The sequence below is a fragment of the Lepidochelys kempii genome, chromosome 1 (assembly GCF_965140265.1).
Source record: "Lepidochelys kempii isolate rLepKem1 chromosome 1, rLepKem1.hap2, whole genome shotgun sequence".
Classification (NCBI taxonomy): domain Eukaryota; kingdom Metazoa; phylum Chordata; order Testudines; family Cheloniidae; genus Lepidochelys; species Lepidochelys kempii.
In genome coordinates this window covers 246,657,751-246,679,312 of record NC_133256.1, presented here as the reverse complement: position 1 = coordinate 246,679,312, position 21,562 = coordinate 246,657,751, and the positions used below count along the sequence as shown (strand labels likewise).

At 45.2% G+C, this 21,562-nt stretch overlaps 1 protein-coding gene across 1 annotated transcript in view; it reads left to right on the top strand.

The window, feature by feature from the left end:
• CREB3L2 (cAMP responsive element binding protein 3 like 2) overlaps positions 1–21,562 on the top strand; it is a 111,166-nt gene that overhangs the window by 40,751 nt on the left and 48,853 nt on the right. The window contains exon 2 of the mRNA XM_073322178.1: positions 20,785–21,001. Coding sequence (XP_073178279.1) covers positions 20,785–21,001 — 217 coding nt within the window. The remainder of the gene's footprint in view (positions 1–20,784; positions 21,002–21,562) is intronic.

Sequence of the window (21,562 nt, the reverse complement as noted above, 5' to 3'; positions counted from 1 at the left end):
TTTCAGCCTTTAATGCCAGGCTAGGCAGTGAGAGACTTGAAATGAAACCTATGTGGCCTCTATGATAGCACAGAGCCCCAACAAATAGGCGCAGGGCCTGGTCCTTAAAAAAATAAAATAAAACAAAAAGGGCAGACCTTTCCTAATGGATTATTCCTGGAGGATTTGCCTGCTCATGCTGTTGACTTCAACTGTAGGGTTTATTTGCCAGTTACTCCATTCAGAGCCTTATGGGAAGTGTATGGGTTGCTATGTGTACACATGAGCAACCTTTGGCTGCAAACCTTGATTCTTGAACTGTGCTCCCTGCGTGGGATTTCTGATAAGGACATCAAAAAAGCTGTTGAATTGGAATGAGAAGCAGAATCAGCTCGTTTCCCAGCTCTGAGGTGTACAGGAGTCTACAACACACTGCTGGTCACATGGGCAGCCTCTGCTTGTTACTTAGAGGCAATCTTGATCCAGTTTTCTGTGGGGCTGGCTTGAGGGGCCTGACTAATAGCAGAGGCTGGGCTACAGTGAGCTGGAGGAAGTGAATATACTTAATGTGGTTTGTTGCAGAAGGAAGTTGGGAGGTGGAGGGGGCATCAAGTTTTTGTTCTTATCAACTGTCACTCTTCATATTCCTCCTTATCTTCCTCCAATATCAAATACCATTATGGGATTCTGCCAGTGTTTCTCTCAACGCCTCCCTCCCAAAATTCTTCCTTAGCCAAAGCCTGACCGAGAGGTTAAAACCAGCTGTTTTTAATATTTTAAAAAAATGTCGAATACTCCCTCCATGTATGCTTCACTCCAGCATGTGTGATGTTGCAATTGTGAGGTATGGAGGAGGGGAAGCTATGGCTTAGCAGGGGGGTGGGGGGGTAGCTTTTTTCCTTTTCTTCCTTCTCCCTCTCTTCCCCCTCCCCAGTCCCATTCCCTGCCCTTCTAAAGGAAACTCTGGCTGCATGTATGGGAGTGTGCTTATTTTTGGTCAGTCATAATAGGGCAAATTAGAATATGCTCTTCAGAATCTTCCATGTGACCCCTCACTGTGACACGTGTTGACTTCCATTGGTTTAGGGAAGCAGGAATCTAAATCCCTCGGCCTCTGTGTCTTTTCCCCCACTCCCCGTTGTGGCTAGAAAAAGAGGAGTGTGATATAAGTTAGATAGGCTAGAATGAAAAGTTCTTGCAGCTTTCATCCTGCAGTTGCTACAGATTGACTCCATAATAAGTGGCACTAATTACAGGATATAATGCACTGACACTTACTTGACAAAAACATCTATTTGGGAATGGAATAGATGCTTTCATAATCTTTGCATGCCGCTCATCTCTTCTACCCCCCCCCCCCCCCAGTGTTTTTCTCCATTGCTGTTGCTTTCACAGCTTTGCCTTCTAGTCTCTTCTCTCATGGTGCCAACTCTGCTCCCACATGTTTTTCTCAAGGCACCAGTGGTACAAAGTGGCCACAGTGCAGGGGTGAATTTCCCCTCGTAATTGTTACAGTGATGCGCAAGGATAAACAGCGGGGGAAACGCAGAAAAAGAGCAAATGGTCATATCCCTCACTAAATTATCTAAGGAGATCTGCTAGTGGAACACTAAGCTTCACAGGGAAGATCTAACTTTCAGCTTTGTGGTCAGAAGTGTCTCTCCCCTGTGGTTGCCCTGTCCTGTGATGGAAAGGTTCCCACCTGCCCCATTGCTCTCTGGAAATTAATGGCTGTTCTTCTGGGGCCTGAGCCTTCACTTGTTAACCTTCTGCTCTGTAAAGTTGACTAAACAAGTAGTAGTATTTCCTGAGATTGTAACTTTCTGTTAGTCCCAGGAAACTGGAATGCAGGCTCTAAAAATGGGGGTGGGGGTGGAGGGGGAGAAACCCTTAAAACAAAACTTAGGCAAACAGTATACATGCTTTTCCTTATATGCAGTATAGTTGTAGCAATAGGTGCTGACTCTGTGGGTGCTTCAGGACTGGAGCACCCATGGGGAAAAAAATTAGTGGGTGCTTAGCACCCACTGGCAGCTAGTTCCTTTCCCTCCCAGCGCCTCCCACCCACCGTGGATCAGCTGTTCTATGGCATGCAGGAGGTGCTGCGGGGAGGGGAGGAGCAGAAATGGGGCGTGCTCTGGGGAGGGGGTGGAACTGGGTGGGAAGAGGCCATCGGTCCCAGGATATTAGAGAGACAAGGTGGGTGAGGTGATACCTTTTATTGACAAGCTCCCTCAGAACACCATCCTCACTGCCATGGATGTCCCTTCCCTATACATCAACATCCCTCACAATAAAGGCACAGCTGCCTGCCTCAAATATTTACAAGACAATGGACAAGCCTCGGATGTCTACACCAAACTCATCCATTTCATCCTCCCCCATAACAATTTTACATTCAACAATAAACACTTGCCCAAACCATGGGAACAGCCAGGGCTACTGGGATGGTTCCCCAATGTGCCAACCTCTTTGTGAGTCACCTTGAAGAATTTCTGGACAAATGCACCATAAAACCACTGATATACATGGATGATATTTTCATCCTCTTGCCAGATGGCTTAAACTTCCCTATAGATTTCCACCGCAACTTCTTAAACTACCACACATCCATTAAACTCTCTCTGGAAGACTCACTCCCACACTTACATCAACTTCCTAGACACTGCAATCAGCTTCAAAGCAGAACCCTACAGACAACCATATATAAGAAAGTGACTGATCACCACACCTACCTTCATAGATCCAGTAACCACCCCAAACACACCAAGAAATCTGTTCTCTACAGCCAGGCACTCAGATACCATAGAATATGCTCTGGGGAGAAAGTCCAAGATATACACCTGAACACATTTAAAAGTGCCTTCACCAAACAGATCTACCAGAGAAGCAGATCGCATCATGGAACAGACCACCCGGATACCTTGAGAACCTGATTAAACACAGAAATAGAATTCCCTCCAACCACACACCCCTAGTTGTCACCTAGCTCCCCACAGTGGAGCCCAATACAGGGTGTCATCACACTACTACAACCCATACGCGATGGTGACCCCATCCTGAGAGAGAGCTTTCCTGAACCCCCCAGTTCTGGCCTTCAAATAACCCCCTTGACTTCTCAAAGCTCAATACTAGAAGCAAACTCCGCTCAGACCAAGACACACCAACTCAAAGTGACACCAGGTCCTGCCAGAACAACAGATGCAAAACCTGTGGACCTATCTCCACTGCTACAATGATCCATACATCACACATGTCAAGATCCATGGATCCTACACATGCCTATCACATGTGGTATATACTTCATCCAGTGCACTAAATGCCCCAGTAACAACTATGTGGGTGAAACCAGACATCCACTACACTCGAATGAACACTCACAGGAAAATAAGACACCAACAACCTATCACCTGTGAGTGAACACTTTTTTTTTTTTTACAAAGCGATCACTGACTTCTGTCCTCATCCTCAAATGAAACCTGAACAAGGCTTTCAAAAAATGAGTGTTGAATTCATGACTCTGCTAGATACTAAAAATTGTGGATTGAACAGACACTGGATTTATGGTTTATTAGAACAATCTGTAATCCACAAACTCCCCTTTTTGTCCTATGACTGCAGAGGTGTTAGTGGGCCACTGTAGCATAAGTAGTTATCACACATTCTAAGGGACCATTTAAGGTAAACCAATCTGTTCCATCTTGCATTTAGTTGTGATGCTCAGGAGTATCTTTTCCAGACCTGAAGAAGAACTCTGTGTGGCTCAAAAGCTTCTCTCTCTCCAACACAAATTACTTGTAAAAGTGAAAGGGGATTACCTCACCCACCTTGCTTTTCACTGGACATTTATTTGCCTGGTCTTATTCCCCATTCCCTCTTTTGGGCCTCTGTGACCATAAGGATGTTTCCTTTGTGAACTTTTACCAATTTACAAAACTTAAAGTACTTGACCTATACAAAAGTAATACCTATTTCAATTAATGGTTTCTTCCCCAGGTGGATTAAGACAGTGTGCCTATTCTAAGGGAGAAAGCATTGTAGGGATGTTGATTTCATGAAATTGGTATATTGCATTGTTTGCCTATCACATCTTTTAGGGGAGAACCTCTTTCATGCACTGGCATACAACATGCTGTACAGCTTTGGCTGTACCAGTGCATTCTGGGATTCTTAAAGTACCTATCCCATAGTGCTCAGCACTGTTTCTGGGAGCCAAAGGCTTTTGGGTCATTTCCAAACATAGGGCACTTCATGGTGGGATGGAATTAGGAGGACCAGCTGAATTGATAAAGTTGCAGTGCTTATGAATTCCTGCCCAAATTGGGGGGGAGAGTTTATATACTCAGTCCTGAGTTAAAGGCATTGTTCCAGGTATTGCAATAGATTAGTACAACCACTCCACTGTTCCTAAGATTCTTGGAACAGCTGTAGTTTGAACACAAGGCTGAACAAAATTGCAAGCTCAGAACACTTATCCAATGGTTTGGGGTTGGTGATGGTGGGCGGTTGGTAGTGAGGGACCAGTATCATTGGCTGGCAGGTATCATACGCTGTGGGAGCCTCTCTCTCCCCAAATGGCCTGGTGTGGCCCCATCCACGCTCCACCCCCAGACCACCTCCTGCAGTTCACTGGCTGGGGCTGGCCGGCCTGCCGCAGGGACTTGGGGCACTGGGCGCTCGGGCCATGCTGCCTGCCTCGCGCACTGGGGCTGGGGTCTGTGGCGGGAGTGTTCTGGGATCCTGCAGGGGAAGGGGGGAGAAGCAGGGCCTTGGGCACAAGGGGAGGGGCTGGGGGCTAGCCTCCCACAACGGCTGGGTTACCAGCCGCTCATGCTGGTATTCATCAAAACAGTGGGCTCCATGTGAAGATGATAGATGTCAGTGTTAGTGCTGGCTGGGAGGATGGGGCATCTGTCTTGGATCACAAGCAGTGTGAATCTTTGTGTTGCAAGCAAGGGAAACCATAAGGTACTTATTTACTGAGAAATTGAAAGGGTTCTTGATTGTGCGTTTTTTGGGGGGGGGGTGTTCCATCTGCCTAGTTAGATTACATATAGGTGATCGTGTGATCCAAAAACCAGCCACGCTCCTTAGTGAATGATACTGAAGTTGTAATGCCCATCTCAGCATTTGAACACAAAGTCCTGTCAATGTTCTTTCTCCCTGCACCTAGATAATGGATATCTCCCTGATAGAGAGGGCAACAGTTTACACTGGGCAGGTCATAAAACCCATGGCTGATGAGATCATCATCCCTAGGCCATTTGATCCTTGAGCTCTGATGAAGGCTATGGGCTATTGTCCAACATGAGGTGTCATGCCTGTGGATTGCTTCACACCACCATCACCCCCTCCTGCCCCCCCGCATTAGGCTATGGACACACTACCACTTACCTTGCTCAGGGGTGCGAATAAGCCACCCCCCGAGTGATGTAAGTTCCACTGCCCTAAGCACCAGTGTGGACAGCGCTGTGTTGGTGAGAGTTGCTCCCACTGACAGCTCCCTCCGCTTGCGGGGGCTGGAATAATTAAGTCGACAGGAGAGCTCTACCCCGTTGTCTTAGAGCATCGACAGTAGTGTATAGCCAGAGCCTTAGACTACTCTTTTCTTGCCTCTTCCCTCAACACCTTCACTGCCTGCTACTCAATGAAGTGACACTTCATCTATTTGGAGGGTGAGGGGGTGTGTGGACTTTTATTTTATACACCAACTGTTTTGATCATTGTGCATAATTATGATATTCGGGCAACATTTCTGACATCTGGCTCAAGGCACTTATATAAGTGGCCTCACTTTTGAAAAGCGTAGAGCACTTAAATAAGGATTTAGGAGCCTAATTTTAGGTGCCCATTTTTGAAAATCTTAACCTTGGTATTTTTAAATGAGTACAGAAAATATAATTGCAAAGCAAAGGCTAGTAAGTCCTAGTGAAATAAAAAATAAATGTGAAACCTTTCCTTTAACCGTTTGGATCTAAAAACAAAATCTTAGCTATTTTAGAATACCTGGGCAACTGAATTACAGGACTCTACAGTTCCATGGAGGCTGTCTAGTTATAAAAGTGACGGGAGTAAAGTTAAAGCCACTAGACATCTCAAGATGAACAGTAGCGCCCATAAATCAGATTTGCTATTTCAATATTGAAACAACAATGAAGAGTTTTAATTCTTAAATATGGAAAGAAATAAGCACGCTTTAAAAAGATTTTAAAATGTCCTATCCATCATCAAAACAGCAGGCAACAGTACAGAAATTCTACAGCTGGAGCAAATATCAAACAGTGCTTCCTACCTACTCTGTTCAACATCTTTTGTCTGAGGATCCGGCCACAATATTCCTAGTACCTTCTGCACAGGAATGGTGTGAGGCTCGCTCACTGTTTGCAAAGCAATTCTCTGGGCCTTTCATCCAGCGCTATGCTGTATTACATGCAAGGGCTGAAATTAACTTTTTCAGGCTGTAGTTTTGTGGGGATGAGGAAAAGGAAACAGTCCAGTCCTAGCCATCATCAAATTAAGTACTGAATACATCTGTCTTGTCAACCATTACTGTAGTAGTAAAATCCACATACACACAAGAGGATATTAGAATAATCGAGTGGCAATAACTGATGCCAATTATGCAGCTACAAAACATTTTGTTCTTCCTGCCTAGGGCAACAAACAAGCCATTAAAAGCAGACTAGTGAGCCACAAAGCTGTGGGTGAGAGAGTTTAACTTTTTAAAAACTCATTGTTTATCCAGGGGTTAGCTAAAAGCTGTTATCTGAAAGTGCAGCTGAAGGATCCTCATGTGTTTTTTAAATGCAGGTTCCTTCCCTGCAGATGTAACAATTTACAGACTTCAACAAATTCTCATCCCAGAACAAATATTTCTTGCTGGCTTCATGCTCACGTAGTATGGCTGGGAAGAGAATAGCTGCTTCTATCCCTTCCTTATTGTAGGTCACTTTTTTTTTTAAAACTGGTATAAGTGAGCAATGCTTTGCCTGGCTGCCTGTTATCAGTAGAGAGACCACTAACCGAGTGGGATGGAGGCTGAACTGCTTTCTGTCTGGGATGAGTCATGTTGGCTGGAGATTGTGTTAGGAAGTTTGCATGGCTGTTGCCTGTTCTGAGGCTAATAAAGACTCAGTCTCCAGAGCTGTCAATCCAGCACACTTCGCAAGCAGTAAAATCACTCTTAATAAAAAGTTATGACGATAGTGTAACTAGAGATGGGGGTGGCGTGCTGGAGAAGAGTGCAGGCAATATTAATCTGGCTTCTCAGGCTGAGAGCATAAGAGCAGCCTTATGAAAAGAACGAGGTGTATTCCAGTTAGCCTGGTGTACAGGGATAGGGGGCAAACAATAGTAGCTGGGATAAGAGAACAAATGTTGTCTGCCCAGTGACATAATCCAGTCACTTGGTTCTAACCTAGCAGACCTAAAACCAAATTGAGATCTGTGTAGGACCCTGATGTGGTTCTTCCTGGAGGGCTTCCAGCCAACTGACTCATGGCTGTGGAGCTCAGGCCTGGGTGACTCATTTGTTCACAATCCCTGATTTTATAGGAAGAGGGCGGGAGGTAACAGAATATATGCACAACCCGTTTAAAGCGAGATTAGACTCAAGAGTCCTGCACAGGTTGTGGGGTTCTTGATTTATGATTCTAGGTGGCTGGGAACCAGCGGTGCCACCCATTTCCCTGCATGGGAAGATGATCCCATACAGAGGGATGTCTGCACAATAAGGTGGGGAGAGGGCACAACTTGGTTCATGTATTCTCCTGATGCAAGGACTCAAGTCTAGTGCAGACAGCAACATTTAGCTTCCCCAAAATGGGTGGGGTGGGACCGTGACCCAACCTGTCCCTCCACAGCAGCCCACAAAGTTGTTCCCAGGTCAGAGCTCCAGGAGACTTTGTGCCTGCGTTAGACTCAGGGCCTGAGAGAGCTCTCACTGGAGCAGCGTGCCTCTTCACTGCATCCACATTAAACCCTGAATGATTATGGTTTTGGGAGGGAAAAATGGCCCCTAAGGTCTTGTTTTCTTGGAGCTGGTAAAAGCATGTAATCAGAGCCCTCACTTTCTGGAGGGGAGAGGGCAATGAACCAATATGCTAATTTAAGAATCCCTGTATTACTTCATCAGAGGTGGGTTGGAAACTAGACCATACATCTAGTCAATAGCTGATTTTAGTGTTTTCCATGGAATTGTGTATGGATTTGTGCAGTATAGAGCTGCATTGTGAGATTTACCCAGCATGGACTTTGACATTTCTAGCTGTGTAAACGGAGTGAGTTGGGAAGATGTGAACACTGAGCTACCATGTGAATCCATCAGCTCTGACTTTCCTGGCATTTGTTTGCCAGCTGCTGACGCAACCAAAATGTTACTTGTTTGTTGGATTTTTCTTGTTACATCCAATTTTATTACTAAATGTTAGAATTAGTAAATACTGGTGTGAAGTCTGCATTAACAGGCCTGGTTAAGTAATCCAGATTGTTCTAATGCATTCCTCCATACAGGTTCAAGTGCCAGCTCCATACTGTGCTTTATACACCCCTGCAAAGAAGGACATTTCAAGTCAGCCGACTGCCTGATAACAAATTTCATAATAGAGTAAAATGTAATGGCAGGTGATTATCTGGTTTTTGTACATTGGTTTTAGTTTGAATTTAGCACTGGTAGAAGGTGCCAGACTGACAGGCCGGAAAATTGAGATCCTCTCCATCCTCAGAGTGGATCTGTGAGCCATGGCAGTGCAAGCCTCCTTATGCTGTCCCACCAATATCCTTGAAACCTAACCTGACCTGGAAGGACATCGTCCAAGGACCTGTCCCTCGGCTATATTGTCTGCCATATTAGGAAACAAATCTTCCACGCTGTTTTAAAAAGCTTGTGCAGCTAATGCAGCTCCACTACCAATGTGAGCTTTGTTTCAGCTAAAGGTGAGAAGATAGTTGAGTCTCCATGCCTGCTGGCTCCTTGGCACGGCTGTTCACGTTCGAGGTGGTGGCAGCTTTTGTGATGAGTGCAACTGTCTGCTAGTAATGCCAAGTCTCAGTTTACGTGGGTCCCAGAATGGCCATTGGAGGGCAAAAAGTGGTTGTTAAAAATCATATCTTAAGAAAATAAAACAATGTAATTTAGGGGCCAACTTCTGAGCATTTTGGAAGGGGATATGGTTCCTGCCATTGCACCCCTGTATAACAGACCAGAATCATGCTGTTTCTAGAATTAAGATGGGCTTTACTTATGAGTGCAGGGTGTATATAACGTGTGTCCCAGCACTCACGTGAGCAGTTGATTGTGTGGCAGATTTACTCCCAAGGAGGGTAGGCAGTGGTCCCACTACCATGGTCCCTCAGGGAAGCAATTGAACTCCATCTAGGATATATGCTGAATAATGCTTTTTCTGGATGTCCTGGCTCAGACCCCTCTCCCCCCCATTTAAAAAAAAAAAAGGGGCAGGACATATACACTGAGCTGGAGAACAAAGGGGAAATGGTGCTAGGCTGCCCTTGGGAGCTCTCACCTGGGTGGACAAAGGGGCAAGAGAGGGAGTCCATCAGAGCTTGGCTGGCTCATCGGGACACTGGTTTAACTTCTGCCTCTGTGCCAACTAAGGACTTTCAGATTCTGTAGGCCAGGTGACTAATAAATCGTTGCCTTGTTCTGAAAAGGCTGCCTATGTCATTATAAATGCTCAATGAGAACATTGCACCCTGAAGGGACACAGTACAAGCCTCCAGCAAGAGTCTAGCTTGGCTGGATTCTCTTCAAGGAGCCTCGGAGAGAGACAGGAATTGTTGGTGCCGAAGGTCCAGTTTGGGAATTGTGGAGGCCACGGGCTTGCCCCTGCAGAACTGTGTGGGTTCTTGAGCCCACCACACTAAGGTGTTACTCCCAAGAGCTTGGTTATAGGCTGGGGCATAGACCAGACCTTGTGACTCCGTGACAAAGGTCTATCTAAAGTTCCATGCATTCCTGGATCTGTTTGCTTACCACAGGCGATGTCTTTAGGAGTTCTGTACTCCCAGCAACCACTGGGGACATAGGCAAGAACAGATCAAAGCAAATGTCCTGAATTGTTTTAGAACAGCAGCAGTGGGGTTGTAATTCTCCCTGTTCATAAATTTGAAAATTGTAAGCATCCTTTACTACATTTGTTTAAATAAAGAAAAATAAAGTTAAACTTGTTCTCATTCAGCAACTTTTATCAAGGTGAAAAGAAAACAAAAATCCACAAGAAAAATATAAAAGGAGATCCTTTTTAATATGCAGGGAAGACAGTTTAATCCTACAAGTTTCAGAGTAGCAGCCATGTTAGCCTGTATTCGCAAAAAGAACAGGAGTACTTGTGGCACCTTAGAGATTAACAAATTTATTAGAGCATAAGCTTTTGTGGGCTACAGACTAGGGTGACCAGATAGCAAGTGTGAAAAATCATGATGGGAGTGAGGAGGTAATAAGCACCTATATAAGAAAAAGCCCTGAATATTGGGACTGGCCCTATAAAATTGGGACATCTGGTCACCCTAAACTGGATGGACTCCATGAACTCATTTCATACAAGCATTATAAGGGGGAGGCTTTCAGAAGCCCAAAGTGCAGTTAAGTGGTTGTCCATGGAAGTTGGTCGCCTAATCACCCTTTGTGCCTTTCGAAAGTCTCCCCCATAATTGTTGCTGAAATGCCTTTGTTTTTTTGATTCTGTAGAAATGCAAGTGTTGAGTGAGGACTTTAGTTTCCTTTAAAAAGAATTCAAGTTGCTCTTTAACAAGTGTTCCATGTGGCAGTGATTTAAATTGGACCAAAAGTATCAGTAGTTTGAGTGCAAATGCTTTTGTGCTGGCTCAGACTGAGGAGAGACCCAGTTCTCTCCAATTGTCTGTCTTTGGATTCTGAATTATGTGATCTAAACCTTGGCAGCTTGGTGACTGAGGATCCACAGCTGACCAGCATTCTGGATTATATCACAAAACCATATAGAACAAGATTAATACAATTGGAACAAAGTTACAGAATTTTTTTTTTAAAAACCTAAATGCCATATATTGTGTATGCAATATTCCTGCTTTTGGTACTAATGCCTCGTTTCCCAAGATCCTGCTGATTGCTTGCACTCCAGCTGTCAGTGAAAGTTAAAAGCCTAAATTAAGAGAAGCATGTTAAATTTCCCCTCTCCACTGCAGGGTTTGTGTTCGTTCTCTCTCTCTCTCTCTCTCTCTCCCTCGTTTTGTGATGTGAAATGCTGTTCCTTCTTTCTTTGTTTCTTCAAGTGGTCCAGGGAAATTCCCCTTTAAGAAAACTGGAGGAAGAAAGTGTCAGATCTGAAGCAAATGAAGTGAAATAGCATCTACAAAGCTGCTGTGATTCCACAATATCCTAGAACCTCAGGAGGTCATCCCCAGGACCTGAGGCAGTACCCAATAAATCTAGACCGGGGTGGCCAACCTAAGCCTGAGAAGGAGCCAGAATTTACCAATGTACGTTGCCAAAGAACAGGGCCGGCTCCAGGCACCAGCGTTCCAAGCAGGTGCTTGGGGTGGCAGCGTTGCTGCGGCGGTGGCAATTTGGCGGCAGCTTCTCTCTTCTGCGGCGGCAATTTGGCGGTGACAGGGTTTCCCCCCCACTGCTTGGGGCAGCAAAAACAGTAGAGCCGGTCCTGTCAAAGAGCCACATTAATATGTCATCAGCCCCCCACTCCAACCTGCAGCGCCTCCTGCCCGGCAGCCCCATCAATCAATGCCTCCCACGCCTCCTGCCCATCGTGATCAGCTGTTATGCGGTGAACAGGAGGCTCTGGTGGGGGAAGTGAGGGCACAGCAGGCTCAGGGGAAGGGGTGGAGTGGGGGCAGGGCCTGGGGCAGAGAAGGGGCTTGAGCAGTGAGCACCCCCCAGCACATTGGAAAGTTGGCATCTATAGCTCCAGCCCTGGAGTCTGTGCCTATGCAAGGAGCCGCATATTAACTTATGAAGAGCTGCATGCGGCTCCAAGCCACAGGTTGGCCACCCCTGATCTAGACCATCCCTGACAGGTGTTTGTCTAACCTGTTCTTAACAACCGCCATGCCAAAGAACATTCTTCTTCCTAGCATATGGGCAACGTGCCTCAGATGGCACGTGACCCGGATTCATTGCTGAACTGGTCCACTGGTTGGATCATTCATAGACTTGCTCAGACTCCTGAGATGGGGCTAGCCTTGGGGTTGCTTTAATATTTCAAGTGGCCAATTGGTCTGCAGCCATATTGCATTGGGCTTTCATCCTGGTAATTTTGATTTGGTCTCACCTTACCTGGATGTCATACTTGGAAGAGATACCTTCAAGCATGTCTTTCTATTAGTTGCTGTGATGAGATGGTGATTCAATAGATGTTTCTCTTCCCAGGGTTGTATGAATAGAAGTCAGGGTGCAAAGGGCACTGTACTGCTGGAGGAAGCCATCTCATGGATGAGATGTGAACCCAAAGACCTGGATGGTTGCAAAGAGCCAAGTGGGATCTTTGACTGCAAGCGTAGAACACTTAACCTTGGTTCTTTTGGCTAAATTCCAATCCAGCTAATTACATTCTGCCTCCCTAAATTCTCCTTGTACAGTAACTCCTCACTTAATGTTATGTTCCTGAAAAATGTGACTTTAAGTGAAATGATGTTAAGCAAATCCAATTTCCCCATAAGAATTAATGTAAGTAGGGTGTGGGGGGGTTAGGTTCCAGGGAAATTTTTTTCACCGGTCAAAAGACTGGTTTCAGAGTAACAGCCGTGTTAGTCTGTATTCGCAAAAAGAAAAGGAGGACTTGTGGCACCTTAGAGACTAACCAATTTATTTGAGCATAAGCTTTCATGAGCTACAGCTCACTTCATCGGATGCATACTGTGGAAAGTGTAGAAGATCTTTTTATACACACAAAGCATGAAAAAATACCTCCCCCCACCTCACTCTCCTGCTGGTAATAGCTTATCTAAAGTGATCACACTCCTTACAATGTGTATGATGATCAAGGTGGGCCATTTCCAGCACAAATCCAGGGTTTAACAAGAACATCTGGGGGGAGGAAAAAACAAGGGGAAATAGGTTACCTTGCATAATGACTTAGCCACTCCCAGTCTCTATTCAAGCCTAAGTTAATTGTATCCAATTTGCAAATGAATTCCAATTCAACAGTTTCTCGCTGGAGTCTGGATTTGAAGTTTTTTTGTTGTTGTAATATCGCAACTTTCATGTCCTGTAATCGTGTGACCAGAGAGATTGAAGTGTTCTCCGACTGGTTTATGAATGTTATAATTCTTGACATCTGATTTGTGTCCATTTATTCTTTTACGTAGAGACTGTCCAGTTTGACCAATGTACAGGGCAGAGGGGCATTGCTGGCACATGATGGCATATATCACATTGGTGGATGTGCAGTTGAACGAGCCTCTGATAGTGTGGCTGATGTTGTTAGGCCCTGTGATGGTGTCCTCTGAATAGATATGTGGGCACAGTTGGCAATGGGCTTTGTTGCAAGGATAGGTTCCTGGGTTAGTGGTTCTGTTGTGTGGTGTGTGGTTGCTGGTGAGTATTTGCTTCAGGTTGGGGGGCTGTCTGTAGGCAAGGACTGGCCTGTCTCCCAAGATTTGTGAGCGTTGGGTCATCCTTCAGGATAGGTTGTAGATCCTTAATAATGCGGTGGAGGGGTTTTAGTTGGGGGCTGAAGGTGACGGCTAGTGGCGTTCTGTTATTTTCTTTGTTAGGCCTGTCCTGTAGTAGGTGACTTCTGGGAACTCTTCTGGCTCTATCAATCTGTTTCTTCCCTTCCGCAGGTGGGTGTTGTAGTTGGAAGAATGCGTGATAGAGATCTTTTAGGTGTTTGTCTCTGTCTGAGGGGTTGGAGCAAATGCGGTTGTATCGCAGAGCTTGGCTGTAGACAATGGATCGTGTGGTGTGGTCAGGGTGAAAGCTGGAGGCATGTAGGTAGGAATAGCGGTCAGTAGGTTTCCGGTATAGGGTAGTGTTTATGTGACCATTATGTGACTGGACACTACAGTGCTAATAAATGATGATCACATAAACACCACCCTATACCAGAAACCTACTGACCGCTATTCATCCTGCTGATCCACCCTGGTTCCAAGCCCCCACCAGCTAGCTGCAATGGGCTGCTCTTCCTGCAAGCAATGGACAAAGCAGGTGGCTGCCAAACGACATTATAAGGGAGCATTGCACCACTTTAAATGAGCATGTTCCCTAATTGATCAGCAACAAAACAATGTTAACTGGGCCGACTTTAAGTGAGGCGTTACTGTACAGTTGGATGTGATATCCTTTTCTGCCTTCTGTCCTAAAGTGTTACCTTGGACCGTTACATGCATGTTGGCTTCACTTCAGAGGTGGATTAAATCAGCGGTTCTCAACCCTGTCAGGATTATGATTACCCTCCCAGTCTGGCCTGCAAGGCGTCTTGGCTGAGGCATCTCCCTGGGCTGGGTCCGCTGCCCAGGGTCCCCCTCGCTCTCCCCAGCTGCTCACCGCACCTGGCTAAGGACTGCTCCAGCTCCTGCCTCGGGGCTGCTGCTGCTCTGCCTCCAGCTCTCTGGGCTGCTTTTCTGGCCCCTCTGGCTCTGGTTGCTGCAGCTCTGCTCCCAGGACAGGTCTGCTCTGTGCACTGCTTCTGTGACTCTGCTCCCAGCACTGACCTGCTTCCTGGGCTGCTTCTCTGGCTCTTGTTGCTGTGACTCTGCTCCCTGGACTGCTTCTCAGGTTCTCTGTCCGGCACAGCCCTCGCTCCATTGCCAGCTTTTCATGCTGTAAATAAAGCAACCCACTTTCACAATAAGCCAAAAACACAAACTAATCCCTAAAAGAACCCCAACACTCTATGTGATGGGATCTCTGGGGTGCAGTCTCGGACTGTGGGACTGCCGTGGCCCCCTGAACTCTCTCCAGTCTGGGCTTTCTCTCAAATGCCTTGCTAGTTGCTAGTGAATGTAGCTCCCTTGCTGAACAAAGGTAGTTGTTAACTTGTTTGACACCCTGCCTGGGTGTTGGTTACTTTCCTTGCTGTTGTGTCTGGGGAGCTAATATCTGGACACAATTCTCATAACTTCATATGCATTAATGATATACATATATGGATAGAGAAATGACTTCCAGTAGATCATAACCTTTCCCCGGATACCTCACAAGGCACGCTTTATAGGTAAGATCACAATTCTATAAAAATGAGGAATATGTGAGTTCCAGGATGCTCCCCCAGGGTATAAAATGTCACACTCTACATCTGTGGCGCACAATTCTGCGCACACAATCATTTGTATACGAAACAGTCTGATAAGGAGGCCAAACTGAGGTTCCTTTAAAAATATGGCCCTTTATGCCTAAATTTAGGGAACACTTAATATAATGTTGCCTAGAGATTAGACCCCAAAGTGCTGCTCTATCTCTGTCTGTGCCACTGATTCATTGGGTTTCCTTAGGCAAGTCATTTAATCTCCAAGCCAAATTCACTGTGTTCTAGCTAATCCCCATGCCTCTGCCAATTTCCCACTGTTCCTGCCCATCTCTGCTGACCCACCAGCCAGGGTCCAGTTTTCCCCCATCAGCCAGGCTCTGCCCCCCAGTGGTCTTGTGCCTGGCTCTGCCACTGCCCAGCTCTGCTTCTCCCCAGCCCAGTTTCTCTGCTACCCCCCAAAATTCCATGCCCGGCTCCACCCCACCGAGCTCAGCTCCCTCCACTCTATTACCAGCCCAGCTACCCCCAGTGCCCCGCCTGCAGGTGACGGAGCAGCTGGAGGCAAATGCCAATCATCATTCAAGCTTTCTGATTAGCCAATCAACAACCACAAGCTACTTTAAAAGCCCTAACAAGTCCAAATACTGTACTAGCCAACCCACAGCACACAAGCCAACTAAGCCTAAAACAAGCCTAATTTCTGCTTATTGTCCACAGGTTTGGTATCATGAGTCAACCTCTCTCTCTCTCTGGCAGCTCCAGCTCACACAGGGGATGGGACCCCTCTGGCCTCCTGCCTCCCTCATTCGCTTGCCTGCCCTGTCAATCAGGCTGACCTGGAGCATTGGCCCTGGGGCAGCTTTTCTCAAATGCGACCACCAGGGGCTTTTCTTGTGGCCGCAGTGATTGTGGTGGGGGCGGCGGCAAGCAGTGGTCCCTCCCCGAAAGCCACCAGCAGGGGTTGGAACCTGCCCTCCTCTGGAGAGACAAATGCTGGAGGAGGAGGCAGCTAGTGAGTTTCCCCACCTTCCTGGGGATGTAGAGTTGGGCTCCAGTCCTGGGGGGTGGGCAGCAGGCTCTGGCCACGGGGCTCCAACCGCTGGCTGTGGGGCTCGCCCCTGACCCCCGCTGCCTCCACTGGCCTATCATACATTTCCCCCCATCCCTCACTTCCTGATCTTCCCATCCAAGACTTAATTTGTCCCCTGGCTTGCCAGGACTGAGTAAGTCTGCTGCTGTGAAAAGTGATATTTGTATGTTTGTTAATATCACTTTTCACAGCAGCAGACTTACTAACTAGCAAGTCTTGTCTTTTTTGTTGTTGCTTCCTTTTCCTTTTCTTGGTTGCTTTAAAAAACCAACCAACCAACCCTCAGAGCACCTTATTTGTGTTTCTGTTCTGTCTAAGGTCCTGTAAAGAAGAGACACAACTGTATATGATTTTTATTATTGAGTCTGCAAAAAGATTCAATAAATTACAATGATTTGGACGTGTGTGTATATATATTTGTTTTTCCTAAAGTTAAGTAAATATTTTAGGAAAAATTGTCAGCACGGCCCCCAGCAAGAGTTGGTGGCTGCACTTCGAGGCCACCAAAAATTTTGTTTTTGAGAACCCCTGCCCTGGGGACTGTAAGTCTCAGGGTCCTGATTTCCCATCAACCCTTCCTCTTGCTTTCTTTTTGGTATTGGGAGCAAGCCAAACCAAAAAAACCCCACTCACTGTGTTTTAGTAAGGGGCCAACAGTCCCCTTGCCCAGGGCCACAGGGGGGCCCTGTGTAACTGCTCTGCTCGCTACCCCCTAACTCTGGCCTTGGCTTTTAATCTACTGAAAAACAGTTTGCAAAAAGAGTACTTGTGGCACCTTAGAGACTAACAAATTTATTTGAGCATAAGCTTTCGTGAGCTACAGCTCACTTCATCGGATGTATGCAGTGGAAAATACAGTGGGGAAATTTATATACACAGAGAACATGAAACAATGGGTGTTATCATACACACTGTAAGGAGAGTGATCACTTATGATGAGCTAATACCAGCCGGGGTGGAGGGGTGGACCTTTTGTAGTGATAATCAAGATGGGCCATTATCAGCAGTTGACAAGAAAGTCTGAGGAAGGGTGGGGGGGGGAATAAACATGGGGAAATAGTTTTACTTTGTGTAATGACCCATCCTAAGTTAATTGTATCTGGTTTGCAAATTAATTCCAATTCAGCAGTCTCTCGTTGGAGTCTGTTTTTGAAGTCTTTTTGTTGTAATATTGCGACTTTTAGGTCTGTAATCGCGTGACCAGAGAGATTGAAGTGTTCTCCGACTGGTTTATGAATGTTATAATTCTTGACATCTGATTTGTGTCCATTTATTCTTTTACGTAGAGACTGTCCAGTTAGACCAATGTACATGGCAGAGGGGCACTGCTGGCACATGATGGCATATATCACATTGGTAGATGTGCAGTTGAACGAGTCTCTGTTAGTGTGGCTGATTTGATTAGGCTGATGTGATGTGTATGATAACACTCATTGTTTCATGTTCTCTGTGTGTATAAATCTCCCCACTGTGTTTTCCACTGAATGCATCTGATGAAGTGAGTTGTAGCTCACGAAAGCTTATGCTCAAATAAATTTGTTAGTCTCTAAAGTGCCACAAGTACTCTTTTTTTCTTTTTGCGGATACAGACTAACACTGCTGCTACTCTGAAACCTGAAAAACACTTGTGGCACGTGTGGGCCGTGGAATTTTTGTAGCATGTTGGCAGGGGGATCAGAAGGGAAAAAGGTTGAGAACCTCTGGATTAAATGATCCCTGGCATATTTGTTTAAGGTAGCAAATCACATTTTAGGATCCTTTGGGATGGAAAGTGTTAGTAATTTTTTTAAAATAATAATGGAATAGATGATATGGGGTCAGAAATGGGAGATGGTGATTGGGATGCTTGTTTTGTATCCTCATTACTAAAGAATCAGAATAAGTACACCCAAGTATTTTAGAGAGAAAAATGTTCCAAGCCTGCCCTATAAAACTGAAAACAAATATGACTACTGCGCTCCATGGGCATGGAGGAAAAGGAAGCAATACGTACTGTGGAAAATCCATCTTTAAGAACAGTACTGCTTATCACATGATTGGCCATGCTTGTGTCTTGCACTAGTTCAAACAGCACTTTCTGTCCTTGTTTACAGTTTGACAATAGTTGAATACCTTGTCTTGTCAATAACAACATTTTGATTTTGACGGAGATAGGATAGGCAAACAAAGGCCTATTTTTCTAGCCTGCTTGTCCAACAGTGAAGAATTATGGTGCATACCTACTATTGCAAATATTTAGAGGCAGCGTGGGAAGTGATGCACTAGTGAGTCCTTGGCTCTATAAATTCATGTAAACAATGGTTTGAAGTGGTCATGATACTCTCTCTTTTTGGGTCAGCCAGTACTAGCCCTGGAGTTTGTTTAGTAGCATTATCATTTGGGGCACTTAAAGATAAGCCTCTGCATGTATTTGTCCCTTTTTAACAGCCTTGTCACTAGCCAGATTCATGACTAGCATAGTCAGTGACCCAATTCCTCCTTTTTTCACTACCATTTAGTCCAGAGGTTCTCAAACTCAGGGTTGGGATCCCTCAGGGGGTTATGAGGTTATTACATGGGGGGTCATGAGCTGTCAGCCTCCATCCCAAACCTCGCTTTGGCTCCAGCATTTATAATGGTATTAAATATATAAACAAGTGTTTTTAATTTATAAGGGGGGGGGGGTCGCAGTCAGAGGCTTGTTATGTGAAAGGGGTCACCAGTACAATAGCTTGAGAAACACTGCTTTAGTCTAATAAAACCTTTTCTTGTCCCCAGTGGCCAGTAGAGTTTACAGGAGTCTGTTAATGCTGACATAAGGCCCAGTCCTGCAAGTTGTTGAGCCTCCCCCAGAAGGTTCTGTGCACTCCAAATTTTCAGTGAGTTTCATGGGATTCAAGACCAGTCAGCTCTTCACAGTTCAAGGCTTTTAGATTGCAAGCTGTCCTGGAGCTATAAAATGAGGGCATATGTGAGTGTAGCTGCACCATTTCCATTACTTGACTACACATCGCTGACTAGTTAAACTCTTAATTTATGCTCAAGGGAGCCAAATCTTGAATCTGTGTTTCCTTGTGCAGGAGAGAGAATAAAAGCCAAAGTCAGTACTGCCTGCAAAAACAGAGCAAATAAACCAGGGACTTAATTTCCCCTTTCAAGATATTATAGCTTAATTAATAAGATTCCTGTATACATTAGCTGTTAATGCAGGATGCCTGATTGCTTGGAAGAAGTTACATTTCCATCTTTTTGTTCTGCTTGCTTTTTGAAGTATGAAAAGAGAACCCCCTGGGTGTGTGTGACTAATGGAAACTGTGTTATGCTCTGTCTGTATATGCCAGGCCGCTGTCTGGAATTGTTTCCTGAAATGCAATTACTAAATATCAGCACACATACACACACGCTAAGCCTCCTGCCCCTCGAAGGAAATATAATACGACTGCAAAGTTTGCATCTTGACTGAAACTACCCCAAAGTTTGGATATTAATCAGATCGGGAGGCTTGGTCCAGGCCCATCTCCAAAAATAGACAGTCTCATGCACCTTAAATGTAACCCTTGCTGTGTACCAGGGAAGGTCTTATTAATGTTGGCAGTTCGAACCCCTATTACTGCAGAGTTGAGAACCTGAACTTTAACATTAGCCTCCTGTCAAAAATAATCAACATGCAGCTATTCAGCCTGAATGTAATTCTTTAAACCAAATGTACTAGCGGTTTGTACCAGAACAAACACAGTTCAGGGTTTTGATCCTTTCTCTATGCTAGGGTAAGATGAAGGGAATGTTCCACACCACTGGAATAGGCACACTTGGGCTTAAAAGATTGATTGGTTCACTAAATACTGTGGATCTGATCACCCGTTCCCCCCTCCATCCTTTCTCTGTGGCTCAATGAGCCTGTAAACCCCATGGAACAGGTTACATATACATACAAAGGATGTGTTTTGAATATAAATACTTCAGGGTGTTTCCCTGCATGACTGGATGAAATATGCTTTTTCATTAATGCAATACACTCCAAATTGCATCCTGGGAACAAAGGGCTTAGCTTCAGAACATGGCAACTGATCTTATTTTCTGCTTTCAGCACCATGGGCTTTTCTCTGTTTGGCTCCCTATAAATGTCTAAGACAATCACCACAGCAACTAGGCATTTTAAAGGGCCTGCTCATTCACTGGTACACATCAGTACGGATCTCTGCCATCGTCCACCAACTAAGAATCTGGTTCCATGTATATGGTCTGCTTACTTTATTAGCAATCCATAAATACAGATAATTATAGTTTTCTTTAACAGTTTGCTTCTGATGAGACAGCATAGCTAAATTAACATACATACATGAGAACCTTTTTGTTCTATCTTCAGTGTGGAGTAGTGATTAAAGCAGGGGATTGGGAGGCAGGACTGCTGGGTTCTGTTCCTAACTGGCACAGATGCATGGTGCAGATACTGCAATTATTTTGGTCAGTTCATCTCTGTTGTTGGCCAGAGACACCCATTAGATAAGAGTTCTTCCCCTTCTGTCTTCCCAGCACTTCACGGAGTTCCTGGATGAGTTTTCACAGGATGTCCTGGGCCAGCTCTTGAATGACCCCTTCATGTCTGAGAAAAATGAGATGATGGAAGTGGAGCTGTCCCCAGTATCCCCAGCTCCCCTCATCCAGGCAGAACACAGCTACTCCCTGTGCGGCGACTCTCGCCCCCAGTCTCCACTGACCCACGTTTCGACTGATGACAGCTTCAATGAAGGTAATGGTGATGTGGATGAGTTGATGCTGACCTTTGTGGAAAAAATCGCTGTTGTGTGCATTACTTATGAATGGCGCAATATCCTAGCTGTATAAGTCTAGGACGGTAATACTTTTAGTAAAGTAAAATGTGAACATGCACGAGAGTGAATTACAATAACTAAAAATAAATTGCAAGAAGCGTATGGTTTTTAATTTGGCTATAAATCTGCAGACCGCATAAACTAAGATTGTCACCAGGCAGAGAAATTCCACTCAGCTGAAACTACTGATCATGAGCTCCTGGAATTCAACATATTAAAACATGGGCTTATCAAAGGGGAATGAAATTTGAGGGAAGTAGGCTACCAGGTGAGCTCTTATGAGCATAGAAGATAGTTAGGGAATCATAAACCACCCCATCCAAAAATCTTCAAATTAAGCTGCCTAACGCAAGACTTTTAAATCCAGTGCTGAGCACCTGGAGCTATTCCATCCTCAGCAGCATTGAAGAAATAGCCACCTATTTTGGTGCCTAATTTATTAGGGCTGTCAAGTGATTAAAAAAATTAATTAGGATTAA